Below are 27,484 nucleotides of genomic sequence, written 5' to 3' on the forward strand. Positions count from 1 at the left end.
CACCTAGTTTTATTGTGCCTTGCTGTCACTGCTATAATCCTCTTCCACCTTGAATCCCTTAAAACACTTTGCATTTACACATCTGCTTGTCCTTTCAGTCCAGTTTTGGAAATCCAGAATGCTCTTCCAAAAGTCCCCGGAACTAAGTCATAACATAAGCAGCTGGAGAAACAGCACAGCCAGGTATTGCATCTTTTCTTAGGTTTACAGATTTCTATAAATGTATCTTTTCAGAAGTTTTGTAAGAAAACTTGACTTTTTCAGCAACTGAAGCGTGTTATATTTACCTATGTCCTGGTTTGGCCTAAACCAGACCAATTTTCCTTTCAGTGATTTTTACTTTCAGCTAAGTTTCTTCTAAGTAACTGCACATTCTGAAACTAACTGCATGTTTTGCAGACAGCGTCTGCTTCTAGGACTGATAACACTCGAAGTTTATAGTTATCACCGAGGCACCGGTAGGGATGTTATGCAGAAAGGCTCTTGCTGTACTTATTCTTAGAGAAACCAAGGTCACTGCTAAATTCCTCACTAATTATGAGTGAAGAGCCGAAGGGGGGTCACACCTGCAGGGAGGAGCGGACAGGGCAGGTGACCCAAAATTGACCAACGAAGGTATTCCATCCCATACACGTCATTCTCAGTATAAAGTGGGGGGATCACAAGGGTCTTGCAGCTTCTTCTCCCTTCTTGCCCCTTTCTGCTATGTCCGGTGTCCAAAGAGGACTCTGTCCATTTTCCTGCTGACCCCGATCCCGATCCGTGCATCCCTGAATCCAGCTCTTGACCGTCGCTGGGCCCAGCATGGGCCTTCATGGAGCCTGCCCTGCAGTGCCAGTGGTGACGTGACTGACATCGGGGGAGCTCGATCTTGGTTTTGTATATATTTGATTATTTCCATTATTATTATTATACTTTTTTTCATTATTATAGTTCATTAAAACTGTTTTAACTTTCCAACCTGTAAGTTTCTCTCCCCTTTCCCTTTCCCTTTGGTGGGGGGCGGGGGGGGAGCGGGAGGGTTAAAAGGGAGCGTCTGCCACCAGTTTAATAGTTGGCCCAGCTTTAAACCATGACAACCTAATATGTTTTTCTTATTTTTAAAAAGACTACATAAATTATAGTGTATTATAGTCCTTTTCTACTATATTGTTACCTCTCAGGGAAAACTAGCAGACTATGGAGAGGTACAATGCAGCTTTACAAAAGCCCTTCTTTCAGGTTCCAAACAGAAGACTATGAAGTCATCTGCTTTTAGCACTCCTTCAAATGCATTTTGTCTTCTACCTACTCTTCCAAAGCATGGTTTATGTCTAGAAAGAAGGAATAATGAAGAATAAATGTGAAGAGAAAATAACAAAGGTTGAGAAAAGGAAAGAGATTCCAAAAAAGGAAAATAATTTTCAAAAGAGGAAGTAGTTCATTTGTAAAGATCAACAGCAAAAACAGACCTTAAAATGACTTAAGACAGAATGTGAGCCGACATCACTGTGGACCGAAAACACATGTAAAACAAAATGAAAGTTTTACTTCAATGAGGCTTTGAATTATACTTTATGTTGGTGTGGGATGTGTTGAGCAATGACAATTAAAAGACAGCTTTTTCTTTGGTTTAGATATGTAATAGGCAATGTCCTTCTTCTCCATTCCAAACAGCTTATGAATGTGTCTAACTTGCTCACTTTCTCCCCGAGAAGCTGACAGGCAAGTACCCATGTTCTACTTTTTGCTGAGGTTTACAACTTTAGCGATACTGTCAGCTATTTCACTATGTTCCTAGGTAAGTTTCACTGCTACAAAAATTTTCAGGATGACACCCAAATAGGCATTTTAGACACCCTGGCTCGCTTCTTCTCTGAGTATAACACCATTTTTTAAGTTATATTATTTATTTTTGTGGGTAGCTCAATTATTTTATGCTGTAGTTTCTCAGAGGAACACCATCTTGCCTCAGTGATTTACTGCAACAGAAGTTCCATCTTTCCCCTGCTTCTCTCTGACAGTGTTATACCTTATTCAGCTATAAGGAGTAACCTCTGGATACACATTTCCTCTTTCTCTGATGAAGTGGCATCCAGTGATAAGGAAATACTTGGCTTACACACTTTTAATTATTACATTTATTTTTAGGTGCTCTGACAGAACAGTGTCTCCCCCTCTAGCCTCACATCTCAAAACATCATACTCCTCCTCCAGTAAATTCTCAGTCCCACAGAAATATGTTCAATTCCTGCCTAGCAGTAACTAGGCCATGCAGAGTGGGAAGAACCTGGCAAGAAGCAGAAACTTCTCCAAATTAGAGAAACCTGTCAGCACTAGCAATTATTATTAACAACAGAAGGGATGACAACAGTACTGGAGAGGATGATCCTTGATCAGTGTTGAAAAAGACTTGTGCCTGCGTGAACTGACTGCAAAGACATAGTCAGTGTCTTTGTAGTCTAACAATGGTTTGTTAAAAAATAAACAAGACTAAATTAATTTCTTGCAGTTAGACTCTATTTTAAAAAACTATGCAATGGAGTCCAGCATCACAGCAGAGCTAGATTACAGCTGCAGAAAGCTGTGCTTGTGTGCCCATGTGATGCCAGTTTCAGCTGACCACTATGAAGCTCTTCTGAAGTGGAGAGCAAAAACAAATGGTCAGCAAGGAGAGTCTTGTGACTGAAGTCCATTAAAGACAAAGTTAGTTATATGAACCACATCTTTGCATCTATTTTTAATTTTTTAATATTTACCTCCTCTATTTTTTATGACCATTTTTCCATGCAGGCAAGAAGAGGAAACTCATTAAACCAACTGGCACGTATAGTGAAATTTGTTAGGCACAAAGTCCCCTTAGTCATTCCAAAGACACTGTTTGTTGTTATTACAAGTGAAACAGTTTCAGATAGCAGTAGGGCTTCAGGGTTGACTTTGACCTCTTTCAGTTATGCAAACTGATTGTATATAGTTCATCCAGTTATTGACAAACAGGTTATTTCGACAACATCAATGAAAGAGAGGAAATATATTAGATACAACACAATGATACAAAGATAGCTGAGCTCCGGGGATGGCACGTGGGACTTAGCTCTCTCCTGATTCAAAATCTGGAAAGGGATGTTAACTAGGGACTTTCTTTCCCATTGATTTTATTTCTTTGATATCAGTTCATTCTGAGCAAGCTGGATCCAATTCTGTAGGTCAGTTTCGACTAATAGTTGAACAGGTCAAGTTTCATGTGTTACTTAATCTACCAAAATATTCTATTTTACTCTTAAGCACAGATGCCTCAGGATTCAGAGGTCATGATAAAGCAGTTGTTTTTTTTCTCACTTTCCTTGTTTTGAGGGAGGGAAGTCAGAAGAAAATTGCTTTTCCCTTGTTAGTAGAAAGCATGAGAAGCTGTAATTTCTCAATAGAGAAACCCCTGGCAATGAAAAGTACAAGTATACCTGTTCAGGTGATGAGTGGCTCTGGAAACTCTTCCTGCTTTGGCTTCCAGAGAAGCATAAGGTACTAAATAACTATATTCCTAATTCTCTGCTTTTTCTAGGAATGTGTTTAGAGTAAATGGAGAAAAATAGAGTGACTAAAAGAAGACCTTTTAATTTGTTCACAGAATAGTTCTTGAGAGAGACTTTAAAACTTTGTGATGGCCCAAAACAGAAAGAAGGCCTGAATCCCACTTGTAACCTCTTGCCATGGATATCACACAAACAAAAATGTATTATTTCTAGCCCAGATAATTAAAATTACAAGGGGTCGTACTCGTGAAGAAAAAGCTGGGGGAGGAAAAACATCAATCAGATATTGCTTGACAAAGTCTTTGAAAAAAAGCACTTGTGTCAACAAATCTGAACTACATTTACAGCCCTGTTAGAGATTATGCCAGTTCAACGGCCAAAGGTATCAATCCTAACCCACAACGAAGTTACTTATTAAACCAAACGCAAACCTGTACATGATAATACTTTATTTCCTTCTCAATTACACGTCTGCAGCCAGCAACCTAAAAACCTCTTTCTGACATAGCAGTGACTGAAACAATTAACTAACCTCTAATTCCTTTTTTTTCCCTTCAACTTATAAAGGTAAATATGATTAACAAAAGTAGCTATGGTTACAATCACAAATACAGTCATATGAGGATACCTGGTAATGACCCAAGTCAGTCCTGAAGTCAACCCATCCACATAGTTTAGCTATTCTCTCTGCTGAAATAGAGTACTCACTAATACTTTGCTGATCTCTCTCAACAAAGTGTCATCAAACCACTACCACTAAAGATACTGCAAATAGAGGTAAATGCAGTCAGTCAGGAACAGCCCCTTCCCAGAGGGTCTGCAAGTGAGGACTTTCTTCCACAGGTATAGAAATTACAATATTCTGAGGGTTGTACAGAACAAACAGTAAAGTCCGTTTACTGCCCTAAAGTGCTTTCTGTATTAGACTGGCAATTGTGGGGCAGCTGTGAAGCGGTGTGGCTAGGCAACACAACTGATTTATAAATAGGAGACTGCTGCCTCCCTGAACAAAACTAGAGGCAACTGCTATAAGCATCTATTATCAGTTAAAAAACACCCCACTAATCTAGTTCCACCAAAAAGCTATGGTGGCACTAAAAACCTTGTATACAAATCTAGGAGTACAAAGGAAAAATTACATAAGCTACCCTAAATGATATATAGTGGCCTTTTGCTTGACTACCACTATTCTCTCAAAATTTGGCCTCCCTCTTTTTAGTCTAACACACAGCTGAAAGTCTGTAGCAATAACAGCACACTACCGAAGGGTAAATCACTGTTATTTTCTAGTTTCAATTAAAAATGCTGAAATAAAATTTTTTAAAAATGAGAACTGACAGGACACAATATCATGATCTAGTGTCATTTATTGGAATTTGTCTGTCACCTTACGCACATATTTATAGGATAGGCAGACTGAACAAACATACATATCAGAGGAAACAGACAAGTACACACAATTCAATAAACTGGGAAAAAGACCTGTCATCATCCCATGAGCCAAAATAATATAGCTTTCACAAACAACTGAAAAGAACTACATTTTGGTTCAAAGTGGACAATGAACTGCTAAAAAAACCCTTAGCCACATCAGCCCAGTACTGCAATAAACCAGAAACGAAATAGTTCTACTGTATGATGAGCGTTACTGCCTGAAAGACATAGATCTCTAATAGCTCAGAAAGAGTAATATGGAACAGTTTTTCCATCAGAAAAGAAGAGTCACTAGTACAGTTCTTTCATAAAAATAAGAGGAATTTTGGAACTAAAGTTATTACTTAGCGTCTCATTAAAACACAAGAATTCAGGAAACTAAGTAGCAAAGCTACTAGACTTTCTGACTGACAATATGCTGATATGATATATCCATGAAAATACGGACTTCTGAGTTTACCACCAGCAACAGTTCACTGTTAGTTACAAATTACCTATGACATTTTCTGATTTTCAATGTATGCAATAATGAATTACAAGCCAGAATGAAATGAATAAAAACTTTAAAATATTTTTAAAGCTGTGTTAGGACAATCTTGTTCTTTCACCTGAAATACTAAACTAATGCTTTGGAAGTAACAAAATACCTGAAAAGACAGTATCTACTTATAGGAAAATTACCTTACATATTGTTGCCAGAAAGGCATATTCTCCTCCCTGTCCGAAGCAATTCAATCTATCAAGTCATAAAACCTTCTGAGTGTCTTACTGTCAGCAACGTAAGCAACTTAGTGAGAAGACAACATGTAGCGATTTAGAACTACATCAACAGGACAGTAGAGAAAGAGAGCAAGTCTTTTATCAGCCAAAATGAGACACGTTAGCTGGAGTCAATTGCCTACTCAATACAACTTTTCATTGTACTAGTGGATGAAAAGCTGGACATGAGCTGATAACGTGCGCTTGCAGCCCAGAAGGCCAACAATATCCTGGGCTGCATCAAAAGCAGCATGGCCAGCAAGTCAAGGGAGGTGATTCTGCCCCTCTGCTCTGCTCTTGTGAGACCCCACCTTGGGTACTGCGTCCAGCTCTGGGGCCCCCAACATGAGAAGGACATGGAGCTGCTGGTGCGAGTCCAGAGGAGGGCCACGAAGATGATGAGAGGGCTGGAGCACCTCTCCTATGAAGACAGACTGAGAGAGTTGGGGTTGTTCTGCCTGGAGAAGGCTCGGGGGAGTCCTTATTGTGGCCTTTCAATACCTAAAGGGGGCTTATTAGAAAGATTGTGGCTAAGTTCCTTCCCTTCTCACTGCTGAAAGTTTATCCTCTAATAAGTAATTCCCAAGACATCATACAATATGAAGCATTCATGAATGAATGCATTAATAAATGTTTCCTATTGCAGGGCCCACTGGGAATTCTTTATAATACTTATAAGGAGTTTACAGACCTCAATTAGTTACATAAAAAAAAACCAAAATTTGCTTTTTCTGAACACACTATTCTGCTCCTTTTCAATATATCACAGCAGACAACTAAATGCTAGCATGAAACAGAGCCAATGACCCTGTATGTACTTACCATATACCACATGCTTGGCCACTTGGGATCATTGAAATAAGTGGATTGGGTACCACCAGGTTTATAATCCCTCTTTATCCTTCTTTTAACCACCTGCTGTTGTATCCACTCCACCTGCCAACCAGGAAAACATATGGAAAGTGTTAGGGTTCCGTGGAGATTATCAAGAAATGTGTGAAATCTTGGGAAGTTTCCCATTACCATAGTCCAAGACATATTTTATGTTAGAGTTCATTTTGGCAATGGGAACGCACAGCTCACCTTGGCATACTGTTCACTAAGGAATACGTCCAATTTAGTTAGTGTTACAGATGTCCCTGAACAACTACTTAAGTCCCCTGCTAGAAGGACTTCATTGGCTACCATCTTTTGAATGCTTTTATTTTATTATTTTTCATTATTAGACTAGTGCTTCTTTCGAATTTAGAAAACCAGTCACTTTTACAAAATATAACAGTATATTACAATGAGAAATTAATTAAATTTCTGACAGGGTGGTTTTTTTTGTTTTGATTTTTTTAAATTTGTATTTAAGTCTGTTCCTGAAAACAAAAACATTCAGAAAAATATTCAAATGTTTTGCTTAATCTATATCAACTTCACCACTTGGAGTGAAAAACCAAAACTAAACTGTATTTTTAGCAAAGTGACTCTTTGTTAAGATTCTCTCAGCTAGGCACTCTGGAACTTTATTTTATAGCAAGCTCAACCCAGGGAGAAACAGCTGGGTACTGAGCAACAGGTCAAATTATAACTACAAGAAAAAAAAAAAAAAAAAGAGCTTGAAACAGAAAAAGTAATATAAGGGTTAAAAATCTAATTCTGAAAGTTAAATTCTTGTCTGTTTGACACCTCATCAAAGATTCATGACACATCCAGAAACGGCGACACCAAAAGTGACATCAACCTTAGAGCAGACAGGACTCTGAAGTTATTTCTGCATTAGCTATTCTAAATGGGAGCTAGTTTCTATAAATGTAAATAATATAAGCTATCCACAGAGAAACCCAAGTTATATTTACACACATCTAGGTTCCTGACAGCTCATATTTCTGCTGAATTGTTTCATAAGATATAACTATAAAAATTCAATTCACTTCTCTCCAAGCAAGAAAGCCATTTCATACTAGCAGCCAATTCTGCACCTTTTATTTGTGCTGTTTATCTGTGTATGCACACAAACATACAAATATATAAAATAAGTTTACTTGCTGCTTTGAATTCATACAAATACAGAGGTGGGAAAATGTCGTGTTTGCCTGAGTATGCATATGGGAAGGCAGTGCAGGTAGCACTCTAATGAGGGAAGGGAATGGCATGGCACGGCATAGAATAGAATAGAATAGAATAGAATAGAATAGAATAGAATAGAATAGAATAGAATAGAACAGAATATTTCAGTTGGAAGGGACCTACAACAATCTTCTGGTCCAACTGCGTGATCACTCCAGGGCTGACCAAGTTAAAGCATGTTATTAAGTGCATTGTGCAAATGCCTCTTAAACACTGACAGGCATAGGGCATTGATCACCTCTCTAGAAAGACTGTTGCAGAGTTTGACCACCTTCTTGGTAAAGAAAGGCTTCCCAATGTCCAGTCTAAACCTCCCCTGGTGCAGCTTTGAGCCATTCCCACGCGTCCTGTCATCGGATCCCAGGGAGAAGAGATCAGCACCTCCCTCTCTATTTCCCCTCCTCAAGAAGCTGTAGAGAGCAATGAGGTCGCCCCTCAGCCCCCTTTTCTCCAAACTAGACAAACCCAGTGTAAAACATCAGGACTCACTTTGAGCACAACAGATACCCACATCAGTGAAAGGGGGAAGTCAAAATGACCATTCGCAGTCAGTGACTGTGCACTGCTATGAGGAAGACAGTGCAGGATGCTAGACAGAGTAACCTAAAACACCACAACATGCCTGGTCACAGTCCCGGTTATAGCCTTGTCTGGAAGATTTTTAGCAAACACCTTTTTATTCTGAGGTTGTACTGATACAGCCATCCAGAATAAAATTAAAAACATCACCAGAAGACCATTTTCTCATCTGAGAAGTCAGTGCATAAAATTTGGTTTACAGAAAATATAAATAGAATAGCTTACTCCACTGTATCATAGGGTTTGGGGTTTTTCTCTAGTAAGTGAACAGAAAAACTTGCCAATTTAAGTCAAATTGTACAATCACTGGGTTATATTAATGAACACAAGGTCAAGACTCAGCAGTCATTTTAGTTTTCTGACATATATTTCCTTTGAGTGTTTTATGAGTATTCATCCATATGTCACTGTCAAATGCCCGGTGTAATTTGGATTTGTTTGATTCTGTATGAAAAGAGCTTATTTGTATAAAAATATTTTCTTTTTAAAAGCGTTCACACTTTATAACCCAAAGGCCTTGAAGGAAAATCTCTGGAGTAATTGATTATACAGATTCCCATTTCTTGCCAAAAGGAGACTCTATGCAAACAATGAGGTGCATTTTAACATTTCCATAAAGTCACACTTACTGAGGGGGAACAGTGCACATTTTCCCATTGACTTCAGCTTTGAAAGTTCCATTTCCTGAATGTCTAGAAATCAAAGCCAAGCCAGATTGCAGACCAAACTATTTAAAAAAAATCACCATTTTCAGTCTCCTTACTTCAGCACTCACAGGATTACTCTGTGCACGATGCAGCTCTTCTTCACAGACCTGCATGGAACAGTGCTATGGCATAAAAGCTGCTCTGAGCTAATTCAAGCATACCACTCTTTTATTCTCTTTAAGTGCTAAAAATTATAATGAAATGTTATCTCTGTGTGAAGAAAATGTACTTTCTACCATATTCACTCTCATTGATTCAATAGAACTCTTGAGAAAGGAGCCCCATGTAAGTATGCTGCAGTAAGACCTCCTCCAGTATAATAAACTGTGAAAAAAAGAAGTCTGAAAAATGGAAAAAACCTAGCATGCTGAAAAAATTAATCTACCAATTTATCCAAGCAGTGTGATTTTTAACATACAAAAACTAGAGACTCTTGTGAAAGGGTACTTTTTCAATATATCATGAGAGGGTCTGCTTGAATAAATATTTTCAAACTGATTAAAAATGTGTCAAGTCCAGTATGTGAAAATGCCATTACTATAAAGCAGAAGTTACAGGCAAGCTGAAGGTGTAATCCTTTCTACTTCGAGGAAAACATGCATGGGAAAAAAACCAACCATAAGTCTGAAGCAGGTTATATATTTCATATCAGAACCTATGATTTTTGCAGAATTAAACATGAAGGTATGGGTCTTCAGTCTGTGAAGAAGAGCTGCTGAAGGTGCCACTCCCATATATAATCGTCGCTTTATCCCTTGTACTGCCCTCTTTCACCTCAATCTGTCCTTATGCCTGTAAGAAGAAATTCGAAATTCCTGCTCAGATAACAAGCAAGCAGGTGCCACAGGAACACTATAGATTAAAGAGAAAAAGAGAGAAAACTCAGATAGGGGACATCGAAAGTATCACCAAGCAAGCAGTGAACCTGTATGGAGCCAGGATGGATCAGCAAAAGGGGCAAAACTCATCATGTGGAAAGCTGGCACTAGACAGCATTGCAGCACTCTTACTTGGAATTTGTCTACAAAGGAATTGCTCTGATCGAGCATCCTCCCTCCCTGTGGGGATGGTCTCACGCTGCACCTGGCACACATGATTCTTCACTTACCTAAGACCCTCAACACTCACATGCGAGTTCTGATAGATCCGTCTCGAAAAGGACAGGAGTAAGGCTGGCACTCTCAGAGACAGAACATGACACTATGCTTGGCCCAGAATAGGCCATAGGAGAAAAATTGTTCTTACAATTCCTACTCTAGAGAGAAGGGATGCCACCCAGAGGGACCTTGATAGGCTAGAAAGGTGGGCCTGTGTGAATCACATGAAGGTTAACAAAGGCAAGTGTAAGGTCCTGCACCTGGTTGGTGCAATCCCAAACATGGATACAGGCTGGGTGATAAGTGGATGGAGAGCAGCCCTGCGGAGAAGGACTTGCGGGTATTGGTGGATGCAAAACTGAACATGAGCCAGCAATGTGAGCTCACAGCCCAGTAAGCCAACTGTATCCTGTGCTGCATCAAAAGAAGTGTGGCTAGCTGGTCAAGGGAGGTGATTCTCCCACTCTACTCAGCTCTCATAAGACCCCACCTGGAGTACTGTGTCTAGCTCTGGGGCTCCCAGCATAAGAAAGACATGGGCCTCCTTGAGCAGGTCCGGAGGAGAGCCATGAAGATGATCAGAGGGCTGGAGCACCTTCCCTGTGCGGACAGGCTGAGAGAGTTGGGGTTGTTTAGTTTACAGAAGAGATGGCTCCAGGGAGACCTTATAGCAGCCTTCCAGTACTTAAAGGAAGGTCTACAGAAAAGATGGGGAGAAACCCTCTATCAGGGAGTGTAGTGATAGGATGAGGGCTAACTGTTTTAAACTGAAAGAGGGTAGATTTAGATTAGATACAAGGAAGAAATTCTTTACTGTGAGGGTGGTGAGACACCGGAACAGGTTTCCCAGAGAAGTTGTGGATGCCCCCTCCCTGGGAGTCTTCCAGGACAGGTTGGATGAGGCTTTGAGCAACCTGGTCTAGCAGAAGGTGTCCCTGCCAATGGCAGGGGGGTTGGAACTAGATGATGTTTAAGGTCCCTTCCAACCCAAACCATTCTATGATCCTACGATTCTAACAAAAACAGTATGTACCTTAGTTGTCCCATCGTAAAATTTTCTGTGACACACGCTCTACTCAAGCATATCATTTGACAACACTCTCTTTTTGCATTTCACATTGTAATGAAAACAAAAAGTCAATACATTTAGGATTAAAGTGTGCAGGAGGATATACCAATATCCAAGGGCCATATCCTGGTTACTGAACAACTGAGATCCAAAGCATTACTCAGGAATGTGGGAGGGGTGACTAAGACTGTTGGCATACCTCCTGCTGTCCATGTGCAGAGTCACAAAAGTGAGACCCCCAAAAGTTGGACTATTCAGCTTAAGAAGAATTTTGTGCATTTTTAAAATTATAATCAAACACCAGGCTATTTGCCTAGCCTATCAGTATTCTCTGACTTGCAGTAGCAGCAGCCAGTTTGCACCATAAAAACAGATGAAGACAATTGGGTAAAGTAGCTGTTGACATAGGTCAAGAGTATGGACAATTACTGCAGATACCATTTCACAAACTGTAGGGGTCTAAAGTAGGATAAAAAGTCAATGAATGCTAAGTGATGCATTCTTGCTGATTGACAAAGTGCTTCTTCAGCAAGGGTCAATGACAATCCCCAATCAAAGCAGTTGTCATAATTATGCTACACATTCTGAAAAAAAAAGCAAGATAAAAAAAGAAACAGATGTTAGGACAGGCTGGGGAGAAAAAAGGAAAGCAGAGGAGGAAAAAAGGCAGCACAGAATGCTTGAAATTACCACTTAAGCCCAAAGAAACATACCTTGCATAACAACAGGGCAAGCTACCACAGTTTCACTACTGGAACAGAGCTGAAACCCAATGCATATTTTTCCACCTCATAGCTACAGAAAAGGCAGTCGGTCCTGATATGAATTAAGTGGTTTCCACCTACTTTGCTACATACATTGTAGCGCTATAGCCATACTTCCATATTCCATGAGGTACAATGATCCACATTTTAACATATCTTAAACACATTTATTCATTTTAACATACGTAAAACACCCTTTGCCTTTCCTCCGCACCCTTCCCACCCGCAGAGCTCAGAGCTCCTCACAAGATCTGATCTATCAGCTGACAACTGAGCATGGCAGCAAAGTTTTCTTCCTGCTTTAGGAGCAAGAATGCACAGGAATAAGTTGGGAAGAGAAAGGGCATGGCATAGCCCAGTTAGCAGTGTAGCTGCACAGTCTCTGTCTCAAGGCAGTTTATTAGCAGCTAGAGCTGCTGGGAAGGACAAGCAACACACTGAAATTCTGGAGAAGTTCAGCTTGTCTGCTGCTGGCCAGGACTCTTGTCCCACTGGAAAAGCAGGGAACAGTGAAAGGCAAAAAGACCCACATTTTCTCTCCTTGGGGAAGTCTCGGCAGGTTTTCTATTCATAGGTGCAACTGTAGCAACTGCTGAGTGAACATGGCCACAGCCTTTGCCTAACCTCCCCTCTGTGTGCTGTACCACCGCAGACCGCAGAGCAGTTCAAAATTACAGGATGAAAATCATACAGCAGCTTTGTGGCAGAGCTGAGAACAAGTTCCAGGGAGCCTGGGCTCCTGCCTAGTGGCTTCCAGCACCAGCCCCAGCTGTTGCAAGCAAAGTGTGTTTCAAGCAGTTGGGGATTTTTCCCTTCCTCAGATCTGAAGTGCCCTAACCAGCTCAGATGCTCTGGCTCAGTTTCTAAAATAACTCAGCCTTGGAAAAGTGAGGAAAAATCTTTACTGCATCAGCTTAAAAGCAACGTATGTTTATACAAGGTACTTTATAATTTATAGCCACAGGTCATACAACTCACCTTGTAACAACAACTCAAGAGCTACAAGGCAACACAATTTAAAAAAAGACCTCTAACTGATAGGTCTGCTTGGTACACTACCTGAAGCTCTGCTTACACCATTACACACAACATTAGTATATGTAGTGTATATGTAGTCTTGGGACAGTATAATCATCTAGAATTTCAATACATCATGAGGATCAGTATCAATATCACTCCAAACGCAAACTGGTATGTCATAACTCCATCCAACTTAGGTCTCAAATTGCATCTTCTCAATAAACTGAAAGGCTGATGCTAAATCCAGTATTCACTAGGGGATAAAACTTTAAGCTCTCTAAGCTTAATTAGCTTTGGAGTCTAACATCTGGCAGTTGAAATATCTTGGGTTTTATATTTATATTACTGTAGCAATGATAGTATATATTAAAAAAAAAACTGTAGAAATTTCTGATGGATTTTTTTTCTTTCCTTAGGCTAGTCCTACAAGTCTTGTCATAAATCATTTAAGTCCTTCAGACATCTGTACGTGCTAATTTAAGATGGCCTTAAATCATTTACTAAACGACTTCTTAGGAAGACAAATCTCTCCCACGGGGTCAAATTCAAATGTCAAAAATACCAGTGTAATTCCAAAGGTGTTGATTCAGACAAGAGTTTGCCATGGCTTCTATTGCCGTAGATATCCACAGCAGCTCAGCAAATCTACTGAGAATGAATGAGACAGTAAAAGTATTCCATAATTAAGTGATAAATAATATCCAACAGTGGCATACTGGTCTTGACAAAGCAAACACTTCTCCCGAGTAGTCTCTTCACCAACCAAAAACTCCTTGAAGTTGTCCTCATACAATATTGTCACTCTCTACAAAGGAAGAAACTATCACCTATTACTTGGTGTATTTCTAGCACTTTTGCTTAATGATGCTTTGCCAACAAGGAAATTTTTGACATAAATCCGCATGGAAAAATCCAGTCACAAAACATATACTAAATATCAAATCAAGCAGTTTTCTGATCAGAGTACTTTAAACCACAGGAAAAGTTGATACCATTTGGGTTTTTTGCATTGTGCCCGTATTGCTACTGTTTAGTATAGCCCTAATCATAAGAAAAGGATTAATTATTTTTTTCCAAACCTACCCTGTTTATATCATATACTTAGAAGCAGGCATTTAAAATTCAGAATTGAGCCAAAAGTGTTTATATCAAGCTTCAGTTTTAGAGTTTTGAAATATTAAAAACAATTGGGTTCGCTCTTTATGGAAGTATCAGTGGCATATTTTACATCACCCCATTTCACTACATTTCAGCTTTGTAACTCCCAGATGGTGCTTGTGCACATTCTGACATTAGAAATGTGCCAAGGACAGTCACTTAGTTATGGATTCATTTCTCTGTGCTTATAATGCACAACACTCATCATAGTATAAATTGAGAAAAAGAAAATAAAGAGCATTATGTCCATGCCTATCATTTATGGGATAGACTTTTCAATTGCATATACTAAAGCTTTTTGGTCTCCAATCAGATCACTCACATGAGGTTGCAGTGTGGTCTCTACAGTCTTGCCAGAATTTCTGTTATCTATGTTTATGTCATTCCATAGCAATCTTTATGAGCTATTTCTACTTTGTCTTCTGTTGGGATAAAAGGACTTTAAAATGGCTTATTATAAATGTGATTCTTTTTATTATTACTGGCTACAAATACTCTCTGTACCAATAAAACCTTTTTTCTTCTAACCAAGACAATCTTCAAATGTGCAAACATGTATCCCAGATGGGACTCAACCCACAGTAATGAAGGAACTGTCAAATGAACTTGCCATACCACTCTCGATTATCTACTGGCAGTCCTGGTTAACTGGAGAAGTTCCAGCTGGCTGGAGATTAGCAAATGTAACGCCCATCTACAAGAAGGGCCGGAAGGATGATCCAGGGAACTATAGGCCTGTCAGCCTGACCTCGGTGCCAGGCAAGGTGATGGAACAGATCACCCTGAGTGCCGTTACACGGCACATGCAGGACAATCAGGGCATCGGGGCCAGGCAACATGGATTCATGAAAGGCAGGTCCTGCTTGACCAACCTCATTTCCTTCTATGACAAAGTGACCTGCTTAGTAGATGAGGGCAGGGCTGTAGATGTAGACTTCAGTAAGGCATTCAACACTGTCTCCCACAGCATCCTCCCAGACAAACTGGCTGCCTGGGGCTTGGATGGGTGGACTCTTCGATGGGTTAAAAACTGGCTGGATGGCCAAGCCCAGAGAGTGGTGGTGAATGGGGCAAAGTCCAACTGGCGGCTGGTCACTAGCGGTGTTCCCCAGGGCTTGGTTCTGGGGCCGGTGCTGTTCAATATCTTTATAGATGATCTAGATGTAGGGATTGAGTGCACCCTCAGCAAATTTGCAGATGACACCAAGCTGGGTGGGAGTGTTGATCTGCTGGAGGGTAGGAAGGCCCTACAGAGGGATCTGGACAGGTTAGATAGATGGGCCGAGACCAACGGCATGAGGTTCAACAAGAACAAGTACCAGGTCTTACACTTTGGCCACAACAACCCCATGCAGCTCTACAGGCTGGGGGAAGAGTGGTTAGAAAGCGGCCCGGCGGAAAGAGACCTGGGGGTGCTGATCGACAGCTGGCTAAACATGAGCCAGCAGTGTGCCCAGGTGGCCAAGAAGGCCAATGGCATCCTGGCCTCTATTAGGAATAGTGTAGCCAGCCGGCCCAGGGAAGTGATCGTCCCTCTGTACTCTGCACTGGTGAGGCCGCACCTTGAATACTGTGTCCATTTCTGGGGCTCACACTTCAAGAAAGATGTTGAGGTGTTGGAGTGAGTCCAGAGGAGGGCGACCAAGCTGGTGAAGGGTCTGGAGGGTCTGACCTATGAGGAACAGCTGAGGGAGCTGGGGTTGTTTAGCCTGGAAAAGAGGAGGCTCAGAGGTGACCTTATTGCAGTCTACAACTACCTGAAGGGAGGTTGTAGCAGAGTGGGCCTCTTCTCCCAGGCAACTAGCAATAGGACAAGAGGACACAGCCTCAAGCTTTGCCAGGGGAGGTTCAGGTTGGACATTAGGAAGAATTTCTTTTCAGAAAGGGTCATTAGACATTGGAATGGGCTGCCCAGGGAGGTGGTGTAGTCACCATATCTGGATGTGTTTAAGAAAAGACTGGACATGGCACTTAGTGCCATGGTCTAGTTGACATCGTGGCGTCAGGGCAATGGTTGGACTCGATGATCCCAGAGGTCTCTTCCAACCTGACTGATTCTGTGATTCTGTGATTCTGAAAAACACAAACATAAGCTTTGTTTGATATAATCTGGCATGTGCTACAGAAAATGTCTGCTCTTGACATGGAAGCCATTTCAGGAGCTTTGAAAACTATAATCGCTTTCATAAACTTCCCTATTAGTACTATTATTATATCTCTAATCATCTGTCCAGTTCTTTTACCTGCTGTTAGGAGGGACTGAAACACAAAACTGGACTCTGGTGGATTAACAACACATATATTATCATCAGACAACAGCTTAAAACCCCCTGACTGAATTTCCATTATTTGCCAGCACAGTATGAAAGTCAAAAGAGATGGTTAAGAAATCTCAGCCTCTCACAAGGTGACAGTATTAAACTTTTGGAAACTCTCCACTGCTGGCAGTGTTTTAATTAACAGTGGAAGATTTCTAAAAGCTACACTCTGCTTCAAATAGAAATTAATTCTGGTGAGCCATGTGACATCTGGTCGAAGATGGGTTGACTTGATGCCCACAATGTTTCCTTTTGGTCTTACAGACTATGACTCTATTGGCAACTGTATTTTGGAGAAATACTTTCTTAGGAACACCCTGGAAAACAGAAAACTGTTTAGAATTTGGAAATTCTGGTTTTATTATATGATCACATGAAATTGTTATAACCACTACTGATGAAACAGTAGATTGAGTCTCAGTTTGGTAAACATACTTAAAAATAAATTTTTAATTTGGATCCTTTACAAAAGCAAAGATAAGCCAATATTCTGGCTTTTACATTTATTTAGAACTTTAGCATCAATGGGAGTGACAGCATTTATGCCCCCTCAAAAATGGGAAAAAATAATGTCAAACAATGATCTAGGTTAAACAGAGCTTATGTAAGCAACAGTCAACACACTAATGGATATGACTGCTTTAAGTGGATTACACGGAAAGGATTTAGAATGAGTATTTTATTTTACTAAAGTGTTGTTTGTATTCATGAAATGCTCTGTGTGACACCAAGAGAAATTCAATTCCACAGAATAAAATACATAGTACTTGCTGTGCATTTGCCATTTGCAGAAGTTTTTATTCAATTGTGAGCACTGCCTCATTTCACAGGTAGGGAGTCAGAAGCATGAAGGAGCAAAGTTGTATGATGAAGGCCACGCACATTCAAGCAGCACAGCTGTGAACAGGACATAGCTGCTTGGCACCTCCTCCGAGTCGTTATAACTTGCAACTCACAGGACAGTGAGGATCTGCTAGAGTGAAACGGATCAGCCAAGGAAAATGAGCGGCTTTCCAGTGACATTGACTTTTAAAAATGATCCTAAAAGAAAGGAGGTTGTTACACACAAAAAGTTGGGCAGGGGGGAGATTCTTTTGCTTTGTTTTGTGGAGGGATGTCTTTCCAGCTCCCTGTCCCTGCCTTTAATTACCTGTAAATAATGCTAGATATGACAAGTTATCTATGCGTATCATGATTTCTTGCTGTTCACCATTTAGACTAGCTGGGTGAGATAACAACCACTAGAATTAAACATGATTGTCTTGCCTGTCAGAAGCAGGCAGACAGATGCACAAAAATGTTGACACATTACATCAGGAACATACATTGCTGCCAGAAAGTTTTCCAAATGCAAGGGTGGGGGGGTGAATACCTTTAATCCATTTCTCTATTAATATCCTGCACTATAACCAATATCATCGGTATCAGATGAAGCTGAATCCCCTCAGGAAAAGGTGTGTAGAAGCTGTTCTGTCACATTCCTAGACAGTCTGCTCTGAGATGCTCCTTTCCAAACTGTGTTTTCTTTCAAACTCTCTCTCTCTCCTGATATTCTGGCATTTGGCCCTGAGGATCAGCTTCTTCCAGAATGCTGCATCTTTCCCTGGTTCAAAACTAGGATCTCTCCACTTCCTCCTCATCTAACTCTTTCTGATATTCAGCAATTTTTATAGCCCAGTAGCCAAAACAGCAATTTGCTATCTCTCTGTCATTAGCAACACAAACTGACTCTAATGACAGCAAAAGCACACTTAGTACTAACACGAGACCATTGCAGCTGTCAGAGCTGCTGTCTTCCCTGGCAAGCTCTTAGAACATAGATTAGAAATGAAAGGACTAATTCTTACCTTTTTTTAAACATTTAGATGCCTTATCATTTTTGATCCATAAACCCACTTTGCTGCTAAAAAAACCAGAAGCATGTACTGCTTTACTGGAACTGTAAAGAAACTCAAATGTTATTAACACCTACTAGCATCCATGGACTAAGGACTACTAAGCAGTTTCCTTCATAACCCTCTGCTTTCACATGTTTATAACTGCTATGATGAAATAGTCATCTTACAGGTTTCCATTTCCCACACACAGATCTACCTAAAGTGCTTTTGTCATCATTAAGGCTGAGCAAAATCCTTTAGAAGTTCCTGATTTGTGAGAGGAATGTAACATCCTTTTCCTTTTTAGGCTGCAAATGGATTTTCCTATTTTTTTTTAACGTAGCATTTGCACTTACAAAATAAAGCTGCACAAGCCTGTGTGATCTGGCTGCATATGCATTGTATGTCCCTCACTTTGAATGAGGATGAGCACTCCCAGCTTGCATGGGGAAAGCCAACCAGGCTGATGTGCCATTAAGCAAGAAAGCAAGAGCCACGTGTTCAGAAATTCTGACAGAGAGGTGCTGAGAAAATCGTATCCCAGAATGGAGAGATTTTAGAAAGCATTTAGATAACTCAAGGTACACAAGATGAACCCAATCATGCCTAACTAAGTTAGCTACACAGCATGCTGCATATACCTTTTACACTCTCAGCAAAAGTGGCTGTGACCTCTGCTAGTCCCTGCTCAAATCAATTACCAGCTGAAGACTCCTATAGCATGCTGCACCATACTGGGGAGTGCATGCTGCCCAAATTGTTTCTCCAAACTTTACCTCCATGCTTGTGATGCTGAAGTGTCCTTTGATGAAGCAATGGATGGACAGAGGTTTTAATCTCCTTGTTTTCACTATTTCATTAACGTACACTCAACTTTGCGATTAGGATATCCTGAAATGTTCTAAAGCCTACAGAATATAAGGTAGGAACCAAAACAAGTATTCACCACTAATTATCTATATCCTAAGTAGTTTTATTTTATAAAGTAAGATGACAAATGCTAAAGCCAATGTTAAATTTGCAGTTAAGTGTAGTAAGACATTTTTCTGAAATTATCCATTGCTGGGATTAGCACTGCAGCTCCAGTAAAGACCTGTCTGCACAAGAAAATTGTGACCGCTATCACATATGAACAGGTTACATTTAGGCTTTAAGATACCTAAATACAGTTTTTTGTTGAGGTTGCACTAGTGACAGTGAAGGGAAAACAGGCACAAAACTCTTTTCCCTAATTTGTTCTCAAATTCAGGAAATTTAAGAGATATGTTACATTTTGCATCTTAATCTTAAATTGTGAATGTAGCACTGTATAACAATGACTTTCAGAAATATTTGTTCCCTACACAGCAAAAGTATCCCCTGAAGGGAGTTTTCCTCTCCATCACTCCTAAAGAACATTTCTATGTATTTTTGAAGGTTTCTAAACAAATTTCTGTAACAAGATCTAGACTGCAATCACAAATGTTGCCACTGATCCTAACCTCTGCTCGACATGTTTATTGGAAAGAGAACGTATTTTAACAGCAGAACATAAAGCCAAGGAATCCTGTTGGCATCAGCCCCAAATTCACCAAGCGCAGAAAGGTCAAAGAACACGATTTCTCAAAAGAAAAATCCCCAGTGTTTTTAAACAGCTCTAAGCTAAAATCCAGATACAATCTAGCTAATTTTTTAAAGTCCTTAAGACTTACTATGTTCAAGACACATGTTGCTCTGCAAAATTCAGAATGGATTACTTCTTTTTTTTTCTCTCTTAACAGAGTCCCTTGCAAAGCCCCAGGCCACTGCATAAATGCACGGTCTTTTGCTTTTGCCTCTCCAAAACCAGAAGGCTCCAAATACATCAAACTCGCAGACCAACGAAATCTGCCTCATTTTGAATATTCTTGTTTCAGAAGATTTTAGCGGCTTCTCTGAGATGGCTGAGTCCTTGCCTGCCTCTTTACAACACCTTTCTCATTGACCATGAAGTTCAGAGACCATAATAGTAGCTCTACTGCAATTCCTGTAAACTGTTTAGTGCTGGAATGGGATATTTGATAGCTGGTCTGACACTGGGCTTCTGTGATGCTGCAATAACTTGATAAAAAGGGTGGGGCACTGAAGTTTTCACAGCATACTACAGGTCAAAATCTTGACCCAGCTCCTTGCCAACCTGTGGTCTTTCAATTTCCCTGCCCATCTCATTACCAGCTCAAGAAAATAATGATATGAAAACAGCAAGAGAATGAAATCCTGCTGAATAATGTTTTTTTTCATTCCTCAAACCATTTGCTACACTAATTAGGAAGTGAGCCAGTTAAAACCTCTCGACTAATCTCCAATTCTTGCCCAAAAGTTAACAGTGAGATTGTCATTCCCAAGGAGTTCTGTAAAATGACTTGGCAACCAGAAAATTGGAACATTCTGAAATCTAATACTTCTTTTTAATGCACATGCAATTAGCAATATGAAGGGGACAAAAACCCTTTGAGGCAGGTGCTCACAACTGGGATAATCATGATGTAATCATGATGTACAGAAATGTAAGTGTAGGTAATCAAACACAATAATTTACTTCAAGAAACACTTCCATATTCCCCGACAGTAGACACTTTTCTATTCTAAAATTATATTACACTGAATTCCTACTGGCCATTTTTCTGCTTTTAGTAGAAAACATCAAAAGGTAATTCCACTAGGAAGCTTCAGTGATTATTTTTTGAGGGTTCCTTTAAGTACTAATAGAAAAGTCAGCTATCTCATTAATATAGTAACAGAATTAGACATTAATAAAGCTTTTACTCTTCACAAATAAACCTCAGTCCCATTAGTGTTACAATTAACTTCGTTAAATATTTCTACCTATTGCAGATAAATGAAGAGAAATTACCATTATATGATAAAATTTCCTGACTGGAGAACTGTTATCTCCTGTTACAGCAGCACTGGATTTGGCCACTACAGTACAAGGGGAAGGATACGTATATTCGCATGATACAGCCTGAATATGCTCTGGATTAAGCTTCTCATCTTTAGGTTATGGTCACCCGAGGTTCAGCTTTGAGCTGATTTTGTATCATCCACAGACCAAACACGGTTCCATGTGCCAAAAAAGAACAACAAAAGAAACATGTTTCACCCTACCTTCTCAAGTGTTTCAGGTATTGGGTTGATGCAGAGAAGGGAGAAACCTACAAAATGGGGCTGCAATTCCACTCCGTTATTCCGCTGCTCACTGGGGTTTATCACTGTGGTTTTCCTCAAAGTCCAGGTGTATTGTGAACTGCAGTGCAGTCCATATTGGGTCACAATTGAAAATAAGTCTGATGCAGCCTCAGCATGGTAAAATTATTCTTGATTTCTGCTGAAGCAACACAGACTTCCCAAGGATTTTTGTTGATGGAGAATGTAGTTTAAGCAAAAACAAATATAGCAGGCCCCCCTATCAGTACAGATTTCAATCATCATTAAGCAAACAAAATACCAACCAACTTGTGCAAACTTTACAACAACTTGACGAGGGGTTAGAACAACATTAATTACAGCAGGATCTAATGCAGTTCTTTGTCAGTGAACAGCAGCTTTGTATCTCAAAAAGCCCTGAAAAAAGATCCAAGTTGTAGGACTATTTGCTCATGTTTACATGAACCTTTTTAATACTCCGGAAGCAGGTGCTAAAGGTAGATGTTGCTATTCCCTTTCACACATTGTGATTCAGTTCATGTTCTCACTCAACAACAGACTCCCTGGAACACTGCAAGTCTGGTTCTTGATTTTCACTAAGCTAAAGATGGAAGGATTGCTCATGTAAAAGCTTTTAGAAGCAATCAAATGAAGGGTCCACAGTGGTAAATACTGCATTACTTAATAACTAACTTAAACGTCCAGTCAAACTCTGAACAATGACACCAGCATGACAGTTCCTACTATTTTGCAACCGAGTAGTATTGGTTCTTTGTCCTGAGAGTGCTTGTACAGAACTTGTCTGCTTGTACCCAGGCAGACATCAGTAACTCACCTGGTCCCAGTTTTTAACTGTCGTGTTATTCTATTTGGCTAACAAAATCTTTTGTTCACTAATGAGGTTTTACAATTTAACAGTTAGCATTGCCAATATGAAACACAACCCTACCCATAACAACATTCTCATCTGAATTCCTCTAAGTCTATGATGCTGGCTTTTAAAGCCTGGGGTTTTAGTACTGTAATAACATTCTTCATTCCTGTTGAATTTTGTGCCTCTTACATTAAATACAAATTGTTTGAAGCTTTATTTTCTCCTTACTCCACCTCACACTGCAATTTTGGAACATTTAAATTCATAAACAATTGGAAAACACAACTTGATGACGATCTTAGCACTGAAAATTTTAACCCTCCTCTCTCTCTGTAATGACCAGCCTGGTCCAGAGTCACTGAATGTATGTTTCCCAAAGGCATGCTCCACAAGTAGCGGCATAATCCTTGCCAAGGCAAGACCATCACCTTGTGGTGAAATCCATCTTTTCCTCTACTCTTTAGACAGCTATCTCCATACCAACCCAGGATATTATTTAGCAATATGAACTGGTGTAACTACATAGCAACATGATAAAACATTTACTTGTGGCTGCTGCAATTCTGCACACCTCTGCTCTCTCACGAACATCCACAATGTTCTACCAGTAATAAGGACAGGATTCTGGCATTACTTTCCTATCCTCTGAAGACAGCCCAGATCATTTGGTGTTGTCTCATCAATCAAAGATATGCTTGCCAGCATTTTACATGTTGCTACCACCAGTTCTGTTCAGCTTGTTATGAACAAATTAGATGGCAAAGGTAAGAATCCCTCCCACACAAGGTACTAACATTTTTTTATCACCAGATCATACAGATCTGCTCTGTGTGTAGTTAGGTCAGGCTGGGTAAAATGTAAATGTCTGGAGTAATATTTTCCCAGGTATTCTGATCCTGGAGCAGAGGTGACAAAGGCATGACACTTCTGCAAAGTCCTGTTCAAGCAGGGTATCTTGCTAACATTAGGTATTTTTATTTCTTATTTCAGTGGAAATCTTTCCATTTCTAAAAGACGAGTGAACCTGACCTATCAACCAGGAGCTCAAACCTACCTGAAATTAATTAAAATTAAAAAAAGATGAGATGCCATCTTAGTTGAGACTGATAAACACTAATGCTGTAAAATGTTTTCCCCATTAGTAAATGTGACACTTTACAGGAACATGAATTATTAATTTTACATTTTTGAGCACTGCTGTGGGCCACGTCTTTTTCAGATCTCCATTGTAACGCAAAGCACTGGGGACTTCATAAGCAAAATGGAACAAACTTTAGTTCATATGTACAGGAATTTGAATACATTATCAATCTTAAAGCTGCCTTTTATTACCTTAAGAATTGTGTTCTTGTACAATTATTGCTTTGTCATTTATGCTACTCGATTCTGTGGGATATTTTTCACCATATGAGTCACAAATTTCATTATCACAGCCCTTCACTACAATCTCTTCATCTCACCTAACAGTTCAGTATAGAAAGACAGCTTTCTCATCTATACTGTCCATTTAACTTCTATGTATTATTGTCATGTGTAGGTGCTTCAACTCTGACATTTCATTGGAACTGCAACCTCTTCAGCGATAGAAAAGCTCCATCTGATTTTCCTTATACTTTGTATTGATGTAAAGTCTGATTTACAGACTGAGGTTGCAATCATTCTTTGCAATTTTTTTCCATTTTGTGACTCTTCATTTCACCACTGTGGCAAACCCAGAGGTGCACCACAGCTCTTTATTCCTGCCCCTAGAAGTGCTGTAATAGTCTGATTTCAACAGAAGGCCTACCAGCAATAAACCTAACTCTTTAATAGTTGAATTAGAGCTTCATGATACCTTTCACCTATGACTGATTCTGTCCATATTCTCACTCTCTTTTCGCTCCTGCTCCCATTTTTCATGCATTGTAGTGTCCCCAAAATAACTTTGCTGAGCAAACTCTATGGAGCTAAAAAAGGCTCTTGATTCATGGTATAGTGCTTTCATTGACCCCTGCCAAAGGCCAACCGCAAGCCACCCATCAGCTGGAGAGACCAGAAACCTCTGTAATAGATTTCATTCAACACTTAGCTTTGATGCATAGTACTAATCTCTGCTTTGAATCCACAAACTTCTCTCACTTCTTTGTTTTTCTATCAACACGTAGGAAACACCACATAACTATATACAGGCCTAGAAAAGTGCTGTGGATAAAGCTATGTTTCAGTTTTTCAACATGACAATCTACGTCAGGGACATTAAAGCCTCACTTGGGCATCTCTTCCTAAAACTACTTAATCCATTTCATCTCTAGATGACAACATGCAGCATATTGCTAGGCAAGGACGTGGAGGATAATGGACAAAATTGTGGTACACAGTCCTTTATCTTTTCATCTAAATAGAGAGTAATGTTTGGTTAACGCTGAGAAAATTGTCAAAATGTGTAATCCACATGTCTTCAGTTTATGTTCCCTGCTAGATCTATTCATATTGTTTATAACAGTGTCAAAGGGCTTTTCCAGAAGAAAAAAATCAAGCCAAAGATCTTCAAAGCAATTCATTAATTGAAATCCACAATAACAAGATTTTATATTACCTATATATCTATCCCTGGGTGTTTACACAGTGAAATCAAACACTATCCACACAAGTAGTTTAGAAATACCAGATTTCATAACGGTTCTTCCATCATATGCAGGTTATTTACATAATGAATTACCACTCAATAAAAATTCCATCATTTTAAATTTCATAAAGGAGCAAACTAGTGATCCACATCTGAAGCAAGCACAGATCAAGTTAATTGTGTCTGCATGTTACACGGAGAGGATTTTAAGCGTTAAATAAACTACCATTAAAGGATTTTGAAAGTAAACAAACCTCAGTGTTCCTTTGTTCACAAATACACATGCCATCTAATCTGCTGCAAATATTGGCATTAGATACAGTCACACTCATAAATATAATAGCATACAGTACTGGTCCTTTAAAACTCTCACAGCCATGCAATGTTCCTTATTTAAGATAAAACCTTTTGTTTTTAAAAGGTCTAGCTTATATAATACAATTACATTTCCAGTCTGCTTTAATAATCATTAAATGTTATACACACTGAGGACAAACTGGCCTTTATTCTACAAATACACGTCCATATATTGACAAGTCTGCAGCCACACAAGAATTCCTAAGCCCAGGTTCAGTGGAGTAGTCACAAAGTCAATCAATCACAAACACTTTTGCCAGACCTAGGTATTAGACCGTCTTCTCTTTGGGTACAAAACCATTAACAGGGTTCAGTACCTTGCAGAACCCTCCCTAGAGCTTCTCAATATTAAAGTGATATTTCACAATGATTCAGAAATTCAGAAATTCTGTACTGGCAGCAGCGCAGATTGGGGACAAGACCTAAATGGCGTAATATGAAAAGCACCGGATAATGAATGATGGCTCTGATTTTCTGCTGTGCTCTGCCTTAGAGTCTCTCATGATTCTGGCCACAGTAGTCCAGTCTGGCTGCTAGAGCTGCAGAAGGGGTATCTGGAAGCTGGGTGTAACACTAAAGTTTATGGTGGTACGTGCATGTGAACTTGTGCATTTCTGTGTAAATAGCTCCACCTCTGTGCACACTGGAAAGAGTGTGGACTGACACAGATGTCAACAATTTCCCTTCCTTTTGCAGTATTGCCTGTTCTATGTGCAGTGCTTGTTGTTTGAATGGTGGGTCTCAGCACTCGTGGGAATAGAGATTTGGGCCCTGATCATTTTCATACTAAACCCCAAAATACACTGCTCAGCAGAGCTGCTGTTGCTCTTAAAGGGTTAAGCAGTTCAGCCCTATCAGCACAGGGATGAACATGCTTTGTGTGCACTTCCCTAGTCTTGTCCCATCCTCAAGAGGAACTTCAGTCCTAAATACAGCTTTCCAGACTGTAGAAGTATTCCTGTATGATGCTCAAATTGTACATCTACAGTATTCCAACTTTTTTACTGATAACTTACTTCTCATAAATTATTTCTCAAGTAAAACCCCACAAATCTTTCACAGACAAGTCATCATCCAAGGACTTAAAAAAGGTTGACTCTGTTATCACCACTGAAAAATACCAGGGACTTGGCGGTTTGTTGGTGAGAGTGGGTTGCACGAACAGCATAAAAAAGCTAATGCGATCTTCTCCAAACTTCCTTTCTAAAAGAAAACCAGAGGAAATCCAATTCTACAGTCAGTCATGAAGCTACTAACCACTGAAATTAAAGGACTAAAGCAAAAGTGTGCCTCAGGTACAGATACAAGGGAATATTACACTTAACTATAAATCAGTAATTCAGTTATGTTGACAGTTACCTATTATAGCATACACTCCAAAGATATGACACCATTTTCCAAACATCTTAAAATTAAGATCGGTAGGAACTGACAAAAGAACCACAGAAAAGAGCATTCTTATTTTAATCCCTCATACACCATGTCCAGAAAAAAAGCAAGAGAAACATTGCTCTGAACATTGTACCATTCCACACTGCTCATCTTCATTATGAAATCTGGTTGAATTACAGAAGGAGATCTGCAGACATGAATGTTACACATGGGGTTTTGCAGTGAAGCACAGCACAGTGATTAGTGCATTAACAAAATTCCTGTACTCCTCCATGAATAATGTTGGACCTTATGTTCCAAGAATAGCACATACTTAATAGCACGGTATTGTCTTTAATTTGTTTTAATGAGAAGCAGAACCTTAGCAGACAGATAGTGTGACAGATCTTGTAATGCTATATGCCATTCAGGTGAATGTCCTCTGGTATGACATTTCATACAAAAATGCAAAGGCTTTTGCCTGAGACACGTGGATTTTCTTACCTTTGGTTCCATTGAAATGAAGCTGTGGGTACCTCTACTTGAAAGAACTGACCTTTTAATTGTTTTACTATGGTAGAAGTGGTAGTAATCCTTCAGTGTTCCAATCTGTAAGGGAGAGAAGAAAAAAAAGTGAGGGAGATTTAATTTATGAAAACTAGTTTTCTGGTTTTCATTTCTGAAAGTCTATAAATTATGCAATTTC

The 27,484-nt window shown here is 39.6% G+C and overlaps 1 protein-coding gene across 2 annotated transcripts in view; it reads right to left on the reverse strand.

The window, feature by feature from the left end:
* The window catches only part of PCSK5 (proprotein convertase subtilisin/kexin type 5), a 259,149-nt gene that overhangs the window by 202,548 nt on the left and 29,117 nt on the right, over window positions 1-27,484 (reverse strand). For both annotated transcript variants that reach the window (XM_068422259.1, XM_068422260.1), the window contains exons 2-3: window positions 27,283-27,387; window positions 6,525-6,638 (exon numbers count right to left, since the gene is read on the reverse strand). In XM_068422259.1, the coding sequence (XP_068278360.1) occupies window positions 6,525-6,638; window positions 27,283-27,387 (219 nt within the window). The remainder of the gene's footprint in view (window positions 1-6,524; window positions 6,639-27,282; window positions 27,388-27,484) is intronic.

Source organism: Nyctibius grandis, chromosome Z, assembly GCF_013368605.1.
Source record: "Nyctibius grandis isolate bNycGra1 chromosome Z, bNycGra1.pri, whole genome shotgun sequence".
Lineage (NCBI taxonomy): Eukaryota > Metazoa > Chordata > Aves > Nyctibiiformes > Nyctibiidae > Nyctibius > Nyctibius grandis.